The sequence below is a fragment of the Lagopus leucura genome, unplaced genomic scaffold (genome assembly GCF_019238085.1).
Source record: "Lagopus leucura isolate 7727_CA_CO unplaced genomic scaffold, USGS_WTPT01 Super-Scaffold_100066, whole genome shotgun sequence".
Taxonomy (NCBI): Eukaryota; Metazoa; Chordata; class Aves; order Galliformes; family Phasianidae; genus Lagopus; species Lagopus leucura.
In genome coordinates, this window is record NW_024962310.1 from 459,057 (window position 1) to 480,104 (window position 21,048).

Sequence of the window (21,048 nt, forward strand, 5' to 3'; positions counted from 1 at the left end):
GTGCCACTGTGTGTGCCACTGTGTGTGCCACTGTGTGTGCCACTGTGCGTGCCACTGTGCGTGCCACTGTGCGTGCCACTGTCCAGCTCTGCTTTGTGCATCCTCTGCCCAGGCCAGGGGGAACCTTCTCTCCGGGCAGGCCGAAGCACAGCTTGGTCTTCTCCACCACCCTCCGCGTGCAGATAGCAGAATAGCTGCTGCCACCATCTGGTGGGAGAGCAGCATAGCTGCCGCCCCAAGCCTTCAGTTTGCATTCGTTTTGCTTTCTGAAAAAGTTAAGCTCACGTGCCCTTCTGAGCACTCTTTTTTAGAGTGTGACTGTCACATCCACTGATCCTGTGAAAGAACTAAAGCTACACAATAGGAGAAGTGGCAGGGAATAAATCAGGATGCAGCAAAGGCAATGCCCAGAATGCATGTAAAAAGTTCTTCCTGCAGAATCATCTTTTCCTCCATGCCTGAAATCCACCCACCACATTAAGTGAACCTCTGCTTTGTCACCCCCAGACACAATCCACTGTCTTTCCAGTTCTCACTGGCATGATTCACAAATAGCAAAGCCACTACATAGCCCAGGTGTCCTCTTGCTCTTAGCTAACACCTGAGAAAACACTGGTTTTACTGACCAGCAAGTTCTCAGCTTCTATTCCACAGTGCAAGGACCTGCAACTTTGTAACAGCCCACGTGTAGTCAGCCTAAAGGCACTGAACAGTGCAGCAACACATTGATACAAACACTGTGGTGTTCTGAGTGCCACTGGGCCACTTAATTGTGCCCAGAAACGAACAGAAGAAAACTCCTTTACTCAAGCTCCCTGAAAAGTTGGCATTCTCAAACCTAGCTTAATTAATGGTCAATGAAGCCACTACTCTGACAATATATGGGAGGCACACAGGTCTGTTCTGAAGCTTGTTCAGTTTTATTTAAGAATCCTGTCTCAGTTGAATTTTCATTTTCTCTGCTTTACCCAATCAGGAAAATGCAAGGATTTTTCTGCAAAGAGCTGATCTGGCAGGTAAAGGTGATCAGGGTAGCTGTGGCTGCAGAGCCAGGTTCACTGTGGCAACTGGAGGAGTACAGACTGTCCAGAAGGCAAGTAGGTAATGTTGCGAGACCTTGAGAGCTGGTAAGCAATATCTTCAGCTGCCTCCAGCTTGCGTAGCTCAATTAAGCCATCACCTGCAGTGGCTAGTGAGTTGGCAATCAGCTCAGCTGCTTTGGAGTCTCCCTCAGCTGAGATGACAGCTGCTTTCTTCTGCTGCTCAGCCTGCAAAGGAACAGATGAGAAGAAAAGTGAGCAGAACAGGAAACAGAAGGACGATGCTACTGTCAAGTTTAAAGTACAAATTTCCCCTTCGCCAGCCTACTGTTCTTTCCTCCAGAAGACTAAAACAGGTGGTTGTATATACATGCACATTTTTTTGTCTATTGTGGAGGAGAGGTTTAAAAGTCTTGAAATTATCTTATCTTAACCTCCTGGAAGAGCAACTCACCTAAGGGCACTCTTGGTGGATAGCTGTCTTAGAAGATTTGAGAACTGTGAACTATATTAGCATTATGGTTCTGAGTGAAACCAAGCGAATGAAACATTCACAATGAGATGAAATTACAGAGATACCAGAGACTGTTTTCAAGCCAAAGTTTCTCAGAAGGATAAAGCACCTTTTCCACAATGAACCTGGCTCGCTCTGCTTCTTGCTGGGCCACTTGCTTCATTTCAACTGCTTCAGTGAATTCCTTGCCAAAGGTCAGGTGGGTCTGCAGGGCAGAAATCACAGTTCACAACAGCATTTACAGCGACACTGCTATCAACAGCACACCTCTAAGGCAGGAGGCATCCTGCCTTTATCAGAGAAGATGGAAAGCCAGTATCACTAAACAAAAATTAAAAATGCAATGTAACAGAAGCTAAGCCTAGCAAACTTTCCCTTTTTTTAAAAAAAAAGGGAAGGAAGACACCATAAACACAATTTCAATCCAGCAGGTCGGTCAACATAAATATCTGGAGAGACATACCATGCTCTCCTACCATTTCTTTTCTCTTCATGCTCAACTATGCACTGTTGTGCCCTCCCTGAGCTGTTCTGTACACATACAGACTACTGGGATGCTCCAAGGGAAGTGTGAGTGTAGGGAACCTGCTTTGGCAGGGGGGTTGGACTCGATGATCTCAGGAGGTCCCTTCCAACCCCTACAATTCTGTGATTCTGTGAGTTTCCTTAAGTAGTGTATTCAGAAAAAGAGACTCAAAAAACAATCACAAAGCCACATTCCTGCAAACGCTTCCTGTGTGTTCAAAGCCAGATGAAAACGCTTGTTTCCCTTTTCTCTAGGCAGGATTTTGGAAGGAAATCCCAGAAGAGGGAGATGCATGCATAGATCAGTCTGCCAAAGATTTAATTTACAAAGCTTCTAGGGAGGAAGGAGGGGAGTGCTCACTCCCTGAATAGTCTTAAAAGACACCACAAAAAAAAAAATGCTATGTCTCAGGGTATTTGTGGAACAGCAGGCTTCTCTATAGCAATCTGCAGACTGATCCATCATCCACAAAATCATTTGCTTCTCATTTTAACTACACAAGCCCTTTAATAATGGACTCTGTTGATAAGCTAGTGCAAGAACTTGCTCAAGGACATAGGAGGCCAATGACACAACCAATTGCTTTGAACTGTAGCCACTGCATCATGTGCAACTGCAGACAAACATGGTCCACATACAGAAATTTTCACACCCCTTCTCTGATCCTCTACCAATTTTCTTCCCTACTGCTCTTGTCTGTGCAGAGAGAAGAACTGAAAGAGAACTCTTACCAAGGATACATCGTCCAGAATGAGGCCAAAAGTTGCTGCTCTTTCTGTGAGGTCTTCACTCACTTGCCTGGAGACCAGTTCTCTTTGGGTGATCAATTCTCCAGCATCAAAGCGAGCCTGAAGTCGGGATGGACAACAGTGAGAGGAAAGCTCTCAGATGCTCTGCTTGTCACTCAACTTGATGGAAGTAAAGTCAAGGAGTTAGAATGACAGAGAAGCAATTAGCACAGCTACAGTTTTAACTCCTCTGGGTTGCCCGTTAGAGCCAAGGGGTAGAAAGAGAAGTCTCACTTTGGAGCTTTACATTTTCCACAATCCAGCAGGTCCCATAAACGCTAAAACAAAAGAAAGGTGGTGGGTGGAGCCCAGCAGCATTCACACTGTTCTTACCACAACAGACTTGAGGATTTCAGTTGTGATGGAGGGCAGCACTCGCTCATCATAGTCCTCTCCAATGCTTGTGAAAATGCGGGGTAACTGCGCGGTCACAGGTCTGAACAGGATACGCAGCGTGATGTTCACGTTCTGTAGATCTGCAGAAACAGTCACAGATTTAGCAGCAGGGGAGGAGATATCCTGAAGTTGTCCTCTCCAAAGGAAAGCAAAATAAGACAAAATAAACATTCAGATTTCTAAGAAAGGAAAGGTTTTCAGTATTTCTTTTACCAAGGACTGCTTTTCACCTAGGGATCCAAATCCTCCTTACAGATTAAATTTAAGCTTCAGTTTGTTTGTAACTCAGGGAATTACTGACCCTACTGCAAACATAGAAATTTTTTATTTATGGGACAAGTATCAAACTATTCCTGACTGCTAAACTGGACTCTACACACACAGAATCTCCACGTTCAGAAAAGAAAACCCTCATGCCTGTAGTCCTCTTCAGCAGGTTAATATATAATAAAGGTCTTGACTGTGGGAAAGCTTTTTCTCATGCATCTGTTCACCCAGCTGCAAAGCAGCAAAAGAGTGAGACGCACACGGCACATCAGAGAGCCCAGATCTTGTAGAGCTGCCCAGTCCAAAAGCTCACCTTTACTGCCAGTGATGACAGGTATGTTACGTGGGCGAGAACGGCAGTCAAAAATGATTGGTTTCTGTACCCAGGGGATGAGAAAGTGAGTGCCTTCTCCTACCACTGTGTCCTGGACCCCACGGAATCGATCAAAGATAACAGCTCTGTGTCCTGCATCAACTGGAAAATAAAACAACATTGTTTCAGTATTGTCACAAGTTATACCTGCACAGCACCAAAACCTCCATGGAAACAGTCTGGGAGTTAGTTAAGGCCTTTTGCACTGTGAAACTGGTGAAAATATTTACAGTCTTAGGAGCAACAAATCAAAAGAGAATACTCATCCATAACCCTTGACCTCTCAGCTTGCTCACAAGAGACAGTTTTCTTGAGAAAAGTCTGCAGTCCTCCTCCTTACGCAATGCACAAGGTACAAAACAGCCCTGAAAGGCTTCATGGCTGTTTTCCCCAGACGCCATTAGCAACAAAAGTACAGAGCAAACAAGAGCCTGGCAAAAAGGATACAAAGAGAACTGGAAGAGCTCAGCCTGTCCCACTCACCATTGTATAGAGCAGAATTGACGACTCCACCTGCAACAGCCAGCCCCAGGCCGAACTTCCCAATGCTTTCAAACACCTTGGCAGCCATTTCACACGAGTTCTAGCCCCTTTAACAAACACCTCCTGCAAAAATCCACAACTTCTGTAAAACTATGCGAAGCGAGAAAGCCAGGCAGCCCTGCACGCGTGCACCTACAGACCTGGGAAGTAAAGAAGTAACCCTCCTCCAAGGAACCCACCCTGCAGTAGGAACATTAACAGAGCAGCTCTTTCTCTCCCCCTCAGCAGCCACACAGGCTTCCTTTCCCCCTCCCCACCCGCCAGCAACCACCACGCTGCTTCTCCCTGAGCTCTGAGCCCAAGGCCCCGCAGCTCTCCCTGCCCCAGCTTCCCCCACCCCCCTCGAGGACCCCCACACCCCGAACCCACTTTAAGCTCCTCTCACGTCCCCGTTCTCCCCGCCGCCCTCCTCCCATCCACACTCCTCGAGGCCGCTGACTCCCAGGACAAAGGCCTGGTGGGCGGAGGTCCCGCTCCTACCCGCAGACCGCAGCGCAGCTCCCAGCGGCCCGAGACCCTCCGCCACCTCCCACCCCGCTCTCCTTCCGCAGCGCCCCTGACCTCCACATGAATCCGCGGCCGCCCGCCCTACCGCGCCTGCGTGCTACGTCAAGACGCCCGCTCCCCATTGGTCCATGCTTCTTCGCGACATTGTGGGACTTGTAGTTTTTCTTTGCCTTTTCAGCTGTCGGGCGGGACACAATTCCCGGCGTGCTCCGCGGCGGCCCGCTTGCTGAGCAAGACCGCTTGTCATTGGCTGTTTCTCCCGCTGCCCGCTACTGCCGCCCGCTGACAGAAATGAAGCACTGCGGCCTGAGGGAGCGGGGCCGCTGAAAGTGATGGGGGACCCTCGAGGCCTCCAGGGCTACCCGACGTGCTCTGATGCACTCGAGGCTTCCTAGAGTTCCTCAGTGTGCTCTAGGGTGTCCTAGAGGACTTCAAGGGCAGCCCACTGAACCCAAGAGTACACTAGAAGCCTCCCTAAGCTCCTCAGCGTGTTCCAGGGTGCCCTAGAGGCACCAAGGACTCTCAACATTTAATTTCTTGTGGTCTTTTTAAAGAGAGAGAAAAAATTTTTTACAGGAGGACCAGTCCTGTCAGCCTTCTGTCTGACTGCAGTAACACCACCTATGTGCCAGGTGTATTAAACGGATGCTTTGAGTTCTAGTTTAGATGCTGCCTGATGCATTCTAGATGGTAAAATAGCAGAAATTTTTACTCAGGAGCTGAGCTTTTTCTTACCTCTGTCCCATTTAAGGGGAGCACCAAAGCATCAGAACAGCTGAAGAAAACCTCTGAACCCTTCTTCAAAACACGCTTCCTGAACCAGCAACAAACACAGGGCTGTGAGTGTGAAGCATTGTCCCTCACTGTGTCATCTGTTGGGATCATGCAGAAATAGTGAAGCTTCCTCCCTGGGGGAGCTCTCAACCAGCAATCCTGAAGCCTGGCAGCCCCAGGGAGAGGATAGGGCATGACAAGCAGAGTGAATAAGGATTTGGGAGAGCGCTCACTGCTTAAGAGAGACTCTTCCCTTTGAGGCGCAATGCTGTTTTATTTAGCTGTTAGCTTTTGCTGCTGACATTGGTGAAACGGCCTTTGCGTTGTACACAGGCGGTGCTGGGTTCGTTCTGCTGGTGGAGGTCTGGGAGTCTCTTGGTCCTCACCATTGTTGCATGTACTGTACAGCCTAAAGATGCAAAGGGAAATTACTTTGTCTCTTCTGTCCCACAGCGCTGCATAATGTTCTGCTTTGTTTCCCGTACGTGTGAAACGCTCGAGGAGTCATTTTGCACGATTCACACTAAGCCTACAGGAAATTACCAACCTCTTCCTCAACGATCTAAGCACAAAATAAAACAGGAACGCCACAAATCTAAACGTGTCCTGCGTGGCTCTCACGTGCGTTCCAGCTTTTTCAGGAGCTCCTTACCGAGAAGCGGTTGGGCAGTTTGGCACTGGGGTTTGAGACACGATGACACGGGCAGCAGCAGCGGCTGGGCTGAGGCTCTGTGACAGGAACGAAGCAGCCCTGAGTCGGGCTGGGGCCGGCTCTCAGCCCCTCCTTCCACCCCGGGACCGCGGGGTCGCTTTCTGCTCACCGGGCGGCAAGGCCTGCGTCGCGCCGTTATCGGTGCCGTGCCCGGTATCCATCCTGGAGCCACCCGTTGCCTGCAAAATGCGGACGGGGCGATAAAAGCCATGCCGACGCCGCGCCTCCGGCCCCGCCCCGGCCCTCCACGCACCCGTAGAAACGCGGCCCTGCGCCGCTCCAGCGCCGCCTGTCTGCGCCTCGCCTCCCAGTGGAAGGCCGACATGGCGGCTGCACGCGTCGCCTAGCAACGGGCACTTCCTGCGCCCCGAGCGCCCACCGCCTGTGCTGATTGGCTCTGGAGCGAGCCGCTCTAGCACACTCACATCCTCTCTATGATCAGAATGACTTCCGGTGCCTCTCGGATACGGAAGTGGCTCCGGGTATGCGGGGGGAAGCTATGGCGGACCTGGCGGCTTTAGAGGAGCTCGCCAAGCTCGAATACTTGTCGCTGGTTTCCAAGGTCTGCACCGAGCTCGACAACCACCTGGGCATCAACGACAAGGACCTGGGTGAGCGAGGCGGGGCGGCAGCTGTGGGGGGAGGGCGGTTGTAGCCGGGCCTGGCGGCCGCAACTCCTTTAGCGAAGGGTTTTTGGAACTCAGAAAAAATAAAAAAAGCCTTCCGAAGAAACACTGTGACGAAATTTGATGTGACCTCCCAGAAAGGGAAGCCGCTGCCTTGTAGATAGATGGATCTAGCTAGGCATTGCCCTCGTTTGATTGACTTTGTGCTCTTTCTTTGTAGCCGAATTTGTGATCAATCTCGCCGAGAAAAACACCACGTTTGACACGTTTAAAGCTGTTCTCCAAAAGAATGGGGCTGAGTTCACTGTGAGTGAGATCTGAATGCTTTTTGTGTGTTCCTTTGACCTGAATTATCAAGGAGAGTTGTGGGGATTGGCTGCTGATTTTTTTTCAACTGCACAGCTATGCAATATTCAGCTTTTCAGTTTTCTTTGCCCTGTTGTTTACCCCTCTGTTGTGCTTTGTAATAATAAACAAAAGTGATGCTATCACTTCTTAGATCTAAGCCTTCCATTTCCTTTTCAGGATTCCCTCATTAGTAACTTGCTGCGTCTCATACAGACAATGCGGCCTCCATCAAAACCATCTACGAGTAAAGGTGAGTGAAGTCTTTTCCCTTTCATCAGTTCAGCAAAAAAGAAACAAAAATAACAAAACTGTACTCTCATGTCCTTTGCAGTTTTTGTCTGTATTTATAGAGACAATGTATATTTGTATTTATACAGAGCAATATATGTTGGTATTCTAAAACCTATGAGATCTGTATTAACCTTTGTATTCGGCTGAAACTTTGCATTTAATTTCAGACAGGTTGAGCAGAAATCATTTTGACTCTTCAAAATTTTCTTGTTTGTTTGCTTTATTAATCTCCAAAGCAGAGGCTGTTGTCAAACCCAAGTCGGAAAAGGAAAGGTTGAAGGAATTATTTCCAGCCCTTTGCAGGCCAGACAATCCCAGCGTTAGGGTAAGGTTATGATTTCAGTTTTCTTTCAAGAGTGTGAAAAAATGCAGATTGTGGCTTTCTTGATGTCTCTGTTTACTTCAAGTTTTTCTTCTTACCGTTTGTATCTCCAGCCAAAGCATGAATAGGAGCAGACTGAGAAATAAAACATAAAAGAGCCCGAAGGCTGATATTATTGGATGTAGTCATCAGGAATAGCTGTTACAAACAGTTGCTTGTACTAACCTACATTTTGTAACTCAGTAATTTGGTTGGAGGTTTGGGATGAAGCTGTCTTTCACGTAGAAGCAGATTGGCTCACTATTGTGGCAAAATAAAGTAACTTTGTTACACTTTTCATTTGTTCTTATCATATATTCTGCCTGATTTTTTTTTTTTAATCTTTTTTCTGACTAGAAATGCATGAGATAATTTTTTCTGTAGGTGAATTTTTGGTGATGGATTCTTTTCTCAGCTGGCTTATAGAATGATTCTCTGTTCTTGTAGAACATGCTGGATGAAGATGATGTGAAAGTGGCAGCAGATGCACTTAAAGAACTTGAAGCTCTGATGCCTAGTGCAGACAGGCAAAGCAAACAAAGGAACAGTGAGCACCGGTGTGTTTTTAATTCATCTTTAAGGGAATGGATATTGGCAGTTAATATTGTCTGCTTGCTCTGTGGAATTCCTGTGTGAATATATTTCCTTTTGTTTGTTAAGGGCAAAGAAAAAGAGGAGGAGCCGAAGCCGGAGCAGGGACAGGAAACGAAGGCACAGATCTCGTTCTAGGTCTCGTTCCAGGACTTGGGATAGGAACAGGGGTAAATCCAGATACCACTCAAGGAGCAGGAGTCCAAGTAGGGACCGTAGGGATCGAGACAAGTATGTTGAGAAGAGCAGTGAGAGATGGAGAGACAAGCATGTGGACCGTCCACCGCCTGAGGAGCCTTCCATTGGAGACATTTACAATGGCAAAGTCACCAGTATAATGCAGTTTGGGTGCTTTGTGCAGCTGGAAGGTCTGAGGTATGTTAGAATAATTACAACAAATCTGGTACTGTTCTGTCTCTGCTTTTTTCTGCTGGTGTCTTAAAGAGGTTACAGTGCTACAAAACAGTACGCTGAGTTTTGTTGCTAAAATGAAGTTCTGTTTCAGAAAATAAGGTAGACAGAGGAGAACGTGAACTGTTTTTACCAAAAAGCAGTTCATGAGCATACACAGACAACCAGTGGACAACAAAATGTTTTAATCCAGACTCTGCATGATCTGAAGGACCATCTCAGTAATCATGTTCAACGTCTCACGTGGTTCTGTTTCACCTACAGGAAGCGTTGGGAGGGCTTGGTCCACATCTCAGAGCTTCGAAGAGAAGGACGCGTTGCCAACGTTGCTGATGTTGTGAGCAAAGGTCAAAGAGTGAAGGTCAAAGTGTTATCCTTTACTGGATCCAAAACCAGCCTGAGCATGAAGGTATGGAACTGTCACGTCCCACTGGATCCATTCTGTGGTGCTTAGTGTAGAAGTTACGGGATGCTGAGATGTTTAAAGATTGCATTTCTTTTTGTTGTCTCGTTAGTGAATGCTAACACGTAATTCTTCAAGTCAGAGATACAACTGTAACTCGTTTTTTAAGTGACCTGTTGTCTCCTATTCATTTTCTGTAGTTCTGTGTGTTTCTGATGTAATGGTCTGAACAGTTGTTTTGATTTGACACTCACCTGAGTGACTGATGAAACTTCAAGCTGTTGCTGTGCTTATCTAGATGCAGCGTAAGTAGAGCTGACTAATTCATCTATCTGATGTAGGATGTTGATCAAGACACTGGGGAAGACTTGAATCCAAACCGGAGGAGAAACTTGGTTGGAGAAACCAATGAAGAAACTTCAATGAGAAACCCAGACAGACCCAGTCACCTGTCCCTGGTGAATGCCCCAGAGGTGGAGGATGATACCTTGGAACGGAAACGGCTCACCCGAATTTCAGACCCAGAGAAATGGGAAATAAAGCAGGTGTGTTTTGTCTTGAGGGGAATAGGGTGTCACTCAGTAAACCTGCTCAGTTTTGTGGTCTAAAATACAGTGCGTAGTTTAATTTGTGCTTTGACTCTAAGTATAGAGCCTGCTGCTTTCTCGTGGGGCTTTTTGGCCAGCTGTCTCATGCTTATGTTATGCAGAATAACAGAAAGACTGTTGTGAGGCTGGATGACATGGGGAGATGTGTCCAGAATGTCCTCAATGAAGGAATGGTGCTTTGTTTTGAAATCAGAACATTCCTTTATTCCTGGCTTGCAAGTCTGATGGTATCATTAGAACTGAGACCTCATGGGTGCAAGCTGTGTTTGTTCACGGGGATAAATTCATGTTTTATTCATTCTCTTACCAGATGATTGCTGCCAATGTGCTTTCTAAGGAGGAGTTTCCTGACTTTGATGAGGAGACTGGGATTCTTCCTAAAGTTGATGATGAAGAAGGTAGTGTTTCTAAGTACTCTTATGGCTCTTAATTCCTTATGTTTCTGGACATGAGAAATCACATTTCTGCTGTGAAATGAATGTGAAACATATCACAGTTTTCTTAAGCATTTGGAACTCTCTATTAAAATTACCACTTGTTGAATTTAGATGAAGATCTCGAGATTGAGTTAGTTGAAGAGGAGCCACCATTCCTTCGAGGTCATACTAAACAGAGCATGGATATGAGTCCTATAAAAATAGTAAAGGTAAGAAGAGATTTTTAGGATTAAAGACAGGATGCTTTATTTAATTGATTTAATTGGGAGCACTTGAAATTTTAATGTTTTTTTTCTTGCTTTTCAGAATCCAGATGGTTCATTGTCCCAGGCTGCAATGATGCAGAGTGCTTTAGCTAAAGAAAGAAGGGAACTTAAACAAGCCCAAAGAGAAGCAGAGATGGATTCTATCCCCATGGGACTCAACACACATTGGGTGGATCCTCTCCCTGATGGTATGCCTGCACACATCTAAATGTGAAGTGTGCATTTTTTTGTGGCAGCTGAGCATGCATTACTAAATAGCAAGATGGAAGGTGAAACAATTTTATTTTGCTTTTAGGCTGGAAATTAATGTAATGGGGGGGGGGTATTTATATAGGAACTTAGAAAATGCATAAATGCACAAGAAAAATATAGAAGGGGTGGATGATGGAGTGATAGGAGCAGGATTATTGGGATCTGTGCTGCGTGAACTTAAATGTGATGATGAAATTGATTCTTTTCTAGTGGATGGAAGACAAATAGCTGCAAATATGCGAGGTATTGGGATGATGCCCAATGATATCCCAGAGTGGAAGAAACATGCATTTGGTGGCAACAAAGCCTCTTATGGTAAGAAGACACAGCTTTCTATCATTGAGCAGAGAGAGAGTCTCCCAATCTTCAGACTGAAGGAGCAGCTGATACAAGTAAGACTCTTGAAATTATGTTTGAACCAGCAGTAATTTAATATAAATGTTGTTTTAGCTTGTTAGTAGGTGAATAACCACTTGATAAGAGCATAGCTATAGCTCAGAGTAATTATTTTTACTTACAAATATGTATGTTAGTAAATCAAAATTAAAGCTAGAATCACGTGGCCAAAGAGATTTGTCAGCTGTGTGGTTGAGAAGTTTGCAGACTCTTTCAGTAAGGGTACATCACTTTTGGTCTGGGTCAGCTGCAGCAAGAGAAGTAGGTTTTCAGTTAGTCCTAACCATACTACATCTGTTTTTGCTTCTTCTCATTTTTGAAACTGTGAATATATGCGTTTTTAATGATCTTTTCTAGGCTGTGCACGACAACCAGATTCTAATTGTTATTGGAGAGACAGGATCTGGGAAAACGACACAGATTACTCAGTACCTGGCTGAGGCAGGGTACACATCAAGAGGAAAGATTGGATGCACTCAGCCTCGCAGAGTGGCTGCAATGTCAGTTGCAAAGAGAGTGTCAGAAGAATTCGGTTGCTGTTTGGGACAAGAGGTGAATTTCAGAGTTGAATGATGTACCAGAATAATTGTGAAGAAAAGCAGAGGAAATCAATAGTGGAGCTGTTCTGTTGGTTTTTTTTTTGCTAATGTACATGTGTGTGTTCCCTTGTAAGCTGGAAAACTGGCTGGCAGAGTAATCAAACTAGGAACTAATGGTGTTAACTATCACATGCTTTGGCAGGGGGTTGGACATGATGATCTCTGGAGGTCCCTTCCAACCCCTACAATTCTGTGATTCTGTGATTAATTCTCTCTTTTGGGTGCAGATGCAGTTTCAGTGTAAAAATGGTGTGTTTTCTATTCAACTCTTCCTTTTAGGTTGGCTACACCATTCGATTTGAAGACTGCACTAGCCCTGAAACGGTCATCAAGTACATGACAGATGGGATGTTACTGAGAGAGTGCTTGATAGACCCTGATCTGACCCAGTATGCCATTATTATGCTGGATGAAGCCCACGAGAGGACAATTCACACAGATGTGCTCTTTGGACTCCTGAAGAAGGTAATGTCATATCTGATTTCTATTGCTCTGATGTCCCCTGCGTGCTGTACACAGGTAGGAGCCCACTGGGAAAGGCAAGGCCATGCAGGTCAAGTTCATTTCAGTACTGAGTTTCTTAAGAAGCAAAGCTATGTTCCTGATAATTTGTAGTCCACGTTTTTCTCTGTGTGAAGATGAAGCAAGCAAAATTCAACAGAAACAAAAAGCTTTAGCTTTCCAAGGTACTTTTAATGTTGGGTGAGCAGAGGAATGCTGTTGCGTTGCTCTTCCTTCTCTGCCCAAAGCTTTCTGTCATGGGTGCTGCTAAGGAAGGTTTGAAATGTGACCTCAGTGGCTCATTATTTAAAATTCCCAATGCTGGATTGAGTCACCCAATTATTTGGCAAATGACCTGAGACAGCTGGTCACGTTTCTTTCTTAAATACTAAATATTTCTTTGACTGAAGTCAATTGCCGTGTTTTAGTCGTCCCAGAGACAATAAATGACCTCAGAACTTTCTTTCCTGCCACAGACAGTGCAGAAAAGGCAGGATATGAAGCTGATAGTCACGTCGGCAACACTGGATGCTGTCAAGTTCTCTCAGTATTTCTATGAGGCTCCAATCTTCACAATTCCAGGCAGAACGTACCCAGTCGAAATTCTGTACACAAAAGAGCCAGAGACAGATTATTTGGATGCTAGTCTGATTACAGTAATGCAGATCCACTTAACTGAACCTCCAGGTGAGTGGAGAGTCGTGATTCGTGGGTGGTGAGTCTGGGTGATAGGTAACTGGGGAACTGTAAGCTATGAGCAGTGTCTTTCTGACTCATGGAATGTAGTTGGTAACAGGAGCAGAACAGAGCCCTTGGCACTGCTGTCTGTTGTTTGCAAATGCAGTCAATAAAATGCTAAAGATGCTGGGTGAAAGGCAAAGTGAATTGCTTCTGGCTGAAGGGCCAACAAAAGTGGGGCTCTCTGCTTCAAATGGAAAGGTGTCACATGGAAATCTGGTAATACAGGAGCTGTACTAAGCATAGTTGATCCTATGCATATTTCACTTCCTTTGTAGGTGATATTTTGGTGTTTCTGACTGGCCAGGAGGAGATTGACACAGCCTGTGAGATCCTTTATGAAAGGATGAAATCTCTGGGACCTGATGTTCCAGAGCTGATTATCCTCCCAGTATATTCAGCCTTACCCAGTGAAATGCAAACCAGGATCTTCGACCCAGCCCCACCAGGAAGCAGAAAGGTAATTTCAGCTAAGTGTGACTTCATTTTCTCCTGGTATACTTTAATAGTTGGGTATTTAACAGTGCTGATCACACTTCTTTTAGCGTTTCCCATCCTTGTAGTTACTATTTCAAACAAAGGGAAGTACTTTTGGAGAGAAGGTGGCTCTTCCATAGCATGGAGAATGTTTTTGGTTGCATCTATGCCTATAGAAAGTGGTGACTGAAGCAAGCTGTTGTTTGTAGGTTGTTATTGCCACTAACATTGCTGAGACGTCGCTTACCATTGATGGAATATATTACGTAGTCGATCCTGGCTTTGTGAAGCAGAAGGTGTACAACTCCAAGACTGGGATTGACCAGCTGGTGGTTACACCAATCTCACAGGTAGGCATTCTGTACTCAGTGCTCTTATTTCCTGCTGTTAACATGCACTGAAATGGTTTGGGATCCAAGCACAAAGTAAAGCAATGATAAAACTGCATTTTTGAAAACTCCTTGAGATTTTTTTGTGGCCATGCTAAGGAAAATCATAGAATCATAGAATCACCAAGGTTGGAAAAGACCTAAAAGCTCATCCAGTCCAACCGTTCACCTGTGCCCAATAGCTCCCACTAAACCATGTAATGTAACTTTCCTGGGATGTGCTGGAAGTCTTTTTTCTCTATCACAACAAATAAAATGGTGAATGATTATTTTATGTCACGTTTTTTAATGGTACCTGTTTACACCTGTTCACTGCCATGCCTTTTTTGCCTTTAGGCTCAAGCAAAGCAGCGAGCAGGAAGAGCTGGGAGAACAGGACCTGGGAAATGCTATAGGCTGTACACAGAGCGTGCTTATCGAGATGAAATGCTAACAACCAACGTGCCTGAAATCCAGAGAACAAATTTAGCCAGTACAGTGCTCTCCCTGAAGGTGGGTATTTCTCTGGCTTTCAGCAAGCCAGCCTGATCATAAACTTCTCAGTGAATTAGGCTCTGCCTCAAGCCTTTCCATGCGGGTTCAGTCAGTTGATGATTTGTTTTGATGCTTATGTATCTCTGGCTGGAGTTTGGTGTCTTCCTTCTCCTCTGTGTTTTAACTTGCCTTTCCACTCCCTCTGCTCAGGCAATGGGCATCAATGATCTGCTGTCCTTTGACTTTATGGATGCTCCCCCAATGGAAACTCTCATCACTGCCATGGAGCAGCTGTACACTCTGGGAGCTCTGGATGATGAGGGATTACTGACTCGACTTGGGCGCAGGGTAGGCTAAAGAAAACACTTCTTGGTGCTGTCTGGATTGCCATTCAGAGGGTGGCATGGAGCAGTTGTTTTGTATTTTCTGCTTTTTAAGGATCAGCTGTTATTTTTGCCTGTTCGTAAGGTTACTTATATGAATATCTGCAATAATCTCCTCTAAGTGTTGAGATTTCCTTGTGAGTGTGTGTATAGACAAATAATTTAATGTTGAATATAATTATCCTGGATAATACACACAGTTCTGATGAGAAAGCATAGGAGAAAGAGCTTTTCTCTACTCCACTGAGAGAACTCAAGGTTTTTTGAGGCTTTTCAGGGTACTCTGAAACAATTCTTTTGCAGATGGCAGAATTCCCCTTGGAACCCATGTTGTGTAAAATGTTGATCATGTCTGTACATCTGGGATGCAGCGAGGAAATGCTGACAATAGTCTCCATGCTGTCTGTTCAGAATGTGTTCTACAGGCCGAAGGTAAGGAATGCTGCTGAGAGGAAGCACTGTTACAACATGAGTGTGTTTTGTGTTGACTGCCTTAGGTCTTAGGGAGTGAGCATATCTGCCAAAACAAACCTGCTGGTTCATGCATTGCATATCTGCCACCTTTTTTGGACACTCTGTAGCTGGGGGAATGCTAGTAGTTTCTTTGCAGGTGGGAAGATGGAAGTTACAAGTCTTTTTCTTTTCCCAGTAAATACGTATAATCCTAAACCAAGTCAGCTTTAGCTCTGAAGGTCAGAATGGCTTTGTCATTTTCATGTATATGGAATGTATTTCTTCAGGACAAACCACTGATGATTGCTTTTAAGTCAGCAAGCAGCAGGCTGTGCTGTGGTAGGATTCCTTTGCATCAGACTGCTCTTGAAACCATTGGTCCTTTGTTAGGACGGCCTGCTGCAACTTAGACCAAAATTGAAGTTAACAGACTATGTAATACAGTGTCTAATTAATGACTTATGAGCAGATTGGACAAGTGGGGAGGGGGTTGGAAGAGCAGCAGGGTCAAAGCTTCAGTAGCTCTGGTTAGATGTAAGTGATGGATGCATACTTTATGTGTTAGGATAAACAAGCCCTTGCTGATCAGAAGAAAGCCAAGTTCCATCAGACAGAAGGTGACCACCTCACTCTGCTGGCTGTGTACAATTCCTGGAAGAACAACAAGTTTTCCAATCCTTGGTGCTATGAAAACTTTATCCAAGCCCGCTCCTTACGCAGGGCGCAGGACATCCGCAAGCAGATGTTGGGCATTATGGACAGGTGAGCATCTCCAGAGGAACTTTGTACTGTTCTTATACTACAGGAACTGAATAAAATGTATTAATCTGGTGAGAGTGGCTCCACTTGGCTATGGAGAACTCGGATTTATTTATTTCTTTTCTCATTTTTCTCCCTTGCTCTTTTCTGGCAGGCACAAACTGGATGTGGTGTCCTGTGGCAAAGCAACAGTTCGAGTCCAGAAGGCCATTTGCAGTGGTTTCTTCCGAAATGCAGCAAAGAAGGATCCTCAGGAGGGTTATCGAACGCTCATCGATCAACAAGTTGTCTATATTCACCCATCCAGTGCTCTCTTCAACAGGCAGCCAGAATGGTGAGCTGTAATGGTTTTATGGTTTTTTGTTGTCTAATTGATGTAAGGAAAGGGATATCATGTAATTTCCTATTTCAATTCAAACTCCACAGCTTAAAAGCCTGTCATATGCACTATTTGTAGTACACAGATCGAGGTGTAGGCTTCTGATTTCTGCAGTGAGTGGAGTAAGAGAAGTTTCAAATCTGCTTTTGGCTCTTTCTACTGCTGGAATTTGTGCCTCTGCAGACATGAGACTTTCGTTTAGAACCAAAGCTGGGACTGAATTAGTGGCAGTTCTGTGTTTCTGTTTTGTGGGATTGAGATTTGTGGAATGTTGAGAAAGAGAATGAGTCGTTTTGGGCTGAACGGAACTTTCTATGCTGAAGAGGTAGAGGAAAGAGAAGGGGGTTCTTTTGGAGTGTTCTGCTGAACAGGGGAAGAATCAGAGTGAATCAGAGGGAAGAATCAGCCCTTGACGTGCCTCTTTTTTATTTCTTTTTCTTTGGAGATCTCAATATCCCAATTTGCTGCCTCTTTCTCCTGCAAGAAAGATATTGAGGCCCTGGAACGTGTTCAAAGGAGGGCAACAAAGCTGATGAGGGGTCTGGAACACAGGCCATATGAGGAGAGGCTGAAGGAGCTGGGAATGTTCAGCCTGGAGAAGAGGAGGCTCAGGGGGGACCTCATTGCTCTCTATGACTTCCTGAAGGGAGGTTGTAGTGAGCTGGGGGTCGGCCTCTTCTCTCGTGTCATCAGTGATAGGACCAGAGGGAATGGTTTCAAGCTATGGCAGGGGAGATTCAGGCTGGACATGAGGAAGTATTACTGTTCAGAAAGGTGGTCAGGCGCTGCAATGGATGCCCAGGGAGGTGGTGGAATCACCGAGCCTGGGGGTGTTCAAGGAAAGGCTGGATGCTGTGTTGAGGGATGTGGTTTAGTGGGAGCTGTTGGGAATAGGTGAACAGTTGGACTGGATGAGCTTTGAGGTCTTTTCCAACCTTGGTGATTCTATGATTCTGTGATTCTGGAGGGTTCTTTTGGAGTGTTCTGCTGAAGAGGGGAAGAATCAGAGGGAAGAATCAGCCCTTGACATGCCTCTTTTGTATTTCTTTTTCCTTGGAGATGCCAATATCCCACCTTGCTGCCTCTCTTCACAGGGTGGTGTATCACGAACTGGTGCTGACCACCAAGGAATACATGCGTGAAGTGACAACCATTGATCCCCGCTGGCTGGTGGAATTTGCACCAGCATTCTTCAAGGTTTCGGATCCAACCAAACTGAGCAAACAGAAGAAGCAGCAGAGGCTGGAACCTCTGTACAACCGCTACGAGGAGCCCAACGCCTGGAGAATATCGCGCGCGTTCCGACGCCGATAAGCACCCTGCCCTCCTCCCACAGACTGCTTTTCTGAGTGATTTTTGGACTGCTGTGTCCAAAAGCAAATCTAAAAGCAAGTGTCCTTTCTTTTAGAACGCTTGCAATTGGAGTTTACTTACAAAGTTGACAGAAAAGAGGTGTTTTCAGAGAAAAAGCACAAGGGGGCGGTGCTTGCTTTTGTCAGCTGCTCTTCACGTTTCTACAGCAGTGTGACAAATGTCCTTTGTATTGCATCACTTCAGAAACGGCCCTTGGAACACTTTGAGTCATTCCCCTTTTTCTTTTTAGAGATGAAACCTTGAGGCTCAGAAATCTGAGCAGGACAACAACAATAAAAAGGCAGTGGTTAAGAAATAGCTGCTAACCAATCCGACTGTTTGGAATGACCAGGTTTATTTCTTTACTCTGCTAAGGGGCTTATTTCAACTTACACTCTCAGACAGTGGCTGTTTTGAGGGAGCTGCTTATTCTGCATTTTTCCTGTTCACTTTAACTGTTCCTTCTGCAATGAGCTGTTTAGTATCTATGGCTTTGGAATAATGCAGGAGAGATCCCTTGAAACTCAGCTAGAATGTCTGTTATACTTGGATAATGGCACAGGTCAGACTGCAAGTCTTATCCTTCCTCACCATCTCCTATGTGCTGAAGGCTAGTATATCAAATGGTAATTAACCACATCCACTCTGTAGCACGGCTCTGTCTATGAGCATAAGTGGTTGCAGATGTTTGGACTTTCTCTACAATGTGTCATGTGTTTTATTTCCACTTCCAGTGCTTGGTGACATCACAACCGTTGGTTTTTCAAGAGGATATTCTCTTACAGCTGAAATGTCTGTAAAACACAGTGTAACAGTTCCCTGTTTGAGAGCAGATCTGACTGCCCTGTGTGCACTGTGTCATGCTGGAGGTATCTGGAAATTGTTGGTTTTTTTTTTCTGTTGCAAACAGATGAAACTTATTTGGTGCCATAGATGGAGATCTCCAACTTTTTTTGTTTGCTAAAGTTAAGTTTAAGTGAGTAGAAAGAACTTGACTGGTTGTTCTCTACCTAGCTACCAAGAAATATGCTTCAATCTGCAAAGGAGATATGCTGTATTTATGTACAAAAGTGGACAGGGATGTTGTATATAGTGTTTTATTGTGTTATATAAATACCCTGAGCTCTTCCCTGCTGTTACGTCTTTACAGAGCTAAATAGAATTAGAAACTTTGTACATTTGGAGGCTGTTTATTTTCCTTGTGTCACTGTGCAGATACAGTTGTCCTATTGAATCCTCTTCTGAGCCATTTCCCTTCTGCCTGCTGGCAGAGAACAAGCTTAGCAGTGAATTAGCTACAAGTAAAGGGGGAAAGGAGACAGGGAGTGAATGACTGGGCATGATGAAACTGAAGGGTTGCAATGAGTGCCATTCCCCAATGGCTGGCAGGCAGGCTGTTATTTGCCTCCAGCTTGTGCTAGTGAGCTGCATCAAGCTATGGTTGGCTTATATATATATATGTGTATGTTTTTATATCTTATTTTTGTCTGTCTTGTTTCCTCCTGAAAGTCCAACCTTTTGCCCTTCGTGCAAGAAAGATAAATGTGATTTTTACAGCCGCCCTCACACGTGCTCCATCTGCTATAGTAACTACTTTAGCCTCATTAATGGGCTTGTTACCAGAGCCAGTGTGACAGCAAAGTGCTCCTTATACAACAGGGGCTTTGTTTGTAGTAATTCAGTTTCCATGAGCTTTCTGTGACAATTGCAGAGGGCTGTGATGTCGAGCCATTAGCACTTGTGTGGAATTTTTCATTTATGAATGTATTGTTCTCTTCAAGCCAGCTGGGAATACAGTGAGCCCCCATTTTTAGCCCATGTGCTTTGCGTGTGCATTTTCTGTCACCTGCATAAATCCTTGGGCTGGTGGCTCTGTGCTGCAGGTGATGGAGCTGCATTGATTGTGTTGCTTGGTCTGGGCTGAAAATGGTGCTGGAGCTCGTGGAGCTGCTTGGCCAGCAGTCTGTGTTCAGGAGGGAAAGGAGGGAATCCTTGAGTGCAGAAAAGTTTCTCTTTTTGAAACAGTTCCCTTTGGCCAGAATAGAAGCAAAGAGGTGGAAACGAATTGGATCCTGGTGGCTCCTGGCTATTTTGGAAGCGTTGCCATTCATTTCTACTACCAAGATCTGTCAGTGCCTGAAAACTCTGCTGATGCAAATCTGTTGTCAGACTGGTGCACCTGAGCAGAGCCAGCAAAGGGAAGGAGGAGCTGCTGGGTGACGCAGGTGATACTGAGCAGTGCTGAGGGCCACAGCTGCCAAGCTCTGCCCTCTGGGTGTCTGCTGGAGCCCTGGGTCCTCCTGCAGTGAGCTGCCTGTGAGCACAGAGGTGTGAGCTCCACTACAAATCCAGGATCAGAGCTGGGGAGAGCATCCAGAGCCCCTGCAGCACCAGTGGTGAATGCAGGCACTGCTCACCTGTGCTCAGCTGTGCATCCTTGCACTGCTTTCTTTCATAATGTTCATAATTTCTATGTTCCTGTTGTGCATTAATGCAAATACTTCAAAACTGCTGTGCCTGCTGGGCTGTTTATGTGGTTGGTCTTTTTGGTTTTGCTTTTTGTTGTTGTTGTTCCCTCTTTAAGAACTCGTGTTTAATTCATTTGTACTGGGATCCTTGAACTACGCCAGGGTTTTGGATAGGCAAAAATCAGTTTGGTTGGGGCTGTCAGCTGCTGGGATGTGCCTGCCTGACCCTGGGGGTTTTGTCTGTCTTTGTCTGATGGAATGAAAGCAGAAAAGGCAGCTGTGCACCCCAAACTCACATGGAGCTCACTCAGAGAAATGGAAACAGGTGCCACGGGGCTGAGCCAGAAGATGAGAGGCACTTCAGGTGCCATTAACTGCTCCTGCTAACGAGCTGCTACTGGGGATGACATTTGTTCCTGTGATTTGAGGAGGAGGGGGAGATGTGCAGAGGTGGCATTATGGGGCTGAGGAATTTAGCAGAGCAGATCTCTTGAGTGTATCTGCAAGCTCGATGCCTGTGTCCTCCATAAAACACTGCAGGGGTTTGGTTGTGCTGCTGTCAGTGCCCCTGGGGTTGTGCTCATCCATGGTGTGTGATGGTGTGGCATGCACTGCTCAGCATTCTGGCTGGTGCTCCTGGGACAA

At 45.5% G+C, this 21,048-nt stretch overlaps 2 protein-coding genes across 4 annotated transcripts; one reads left to right on the forward strand and one right to left on the reverse strand.

Annotated features, from left to right (window-relative positions):
* Window positions 1-899: 899 nt before the first annotated feature.
* On the reverse strand, window positions 900-5,109 carry PHB (prohibitin). 2 transcript variants are annotated; one of them, XM_042886915.1, is made up of 7 exons: window positions 5,009-5,109; window positions 4,388-4,510; window positions 3,845-4,006; window positions 3,202-3,344; window positions 2,812-2,928; window positions 1,664-1,759; window positions 900-1,268 (listed from the first exon to the last, which is right to left on the reverse strand). In XM_042886915.1, the coding sequence occupies exons 2-7, from the start codon at window positions 4,473-4,475 to the stop codon at window positions 1,056-1,058; spliced, it is 819 nt and encodes a 272-aa protein (XP_042742849.1). In that variant the 5' UTR covers window positions 4,476-4,510; window positions 5,009-5,109; the 3' UTR covers window positions 900-1,055. The 2 variants fall into 2 exon arrangements, with proteins under 2 accessions (XP_042742849.1, XP_042742850.1); XM_042886916.1 differs by lacking the exon at window positions 5,009-5,109 and adding an exon at window positions 4,928-5,008.
* A 1,775-nt stretch (window positions 5,110-6,884) lies between these two features.
* DHX8 (DEAH-box helicase 8) lies at window positions 6,885-19,116 on the forward strand. Of its 2 annotated transcripts, none has more exons than XM_042886913.1 (23): window positions 6,885-7,051; window positions 7,287-7,372; window positions 7,592-7,664; window positions 7,942-8,030; window positions 8,514-8,623; window positions 8,727-9,032; window positions 9,333-9,477; window positions 9,813-10,016; window positions 10,390-10,477; window positions 10,628-10,725; window positions 10,823-10,970; window positions 11,245-11,426; window positions 11,788-11,982; window positions 12,309-12,494; window positions 13,007-13,217; window positions 13,547-13,728; window positions 13,955-14,095; window positions 14,471-14,626; window positions 14,819-14,956; window positions 15,295-15,423; window positions 16,010-16,206; window positions 16,358-16,537; window positions 17,677-19,116. In XM_042886913.1, exons 1-23 carry the CDS (start codon window positions 6,925-6,927, stop codon window positions 17,894-17,896), a joined length of 3,591 nt encoding a protein of 1,196 aa, XP_042742847.1. In that variant the 5' UTR covers window positions 6,885-6,924; the 3' UTR covers window positions 17,897-19,116. The 2 variants fall into 2 exon arrangements, with proteins under 2 accessions (XP_042742847.1, XP_042742848.1); XM_042886914.1 differs by having other exon boundaries at window positions 7,945-8,030.
* The last annotated feature ends 1,932 nt before the right edge of the window (window positions 19,117-21,048 follow it).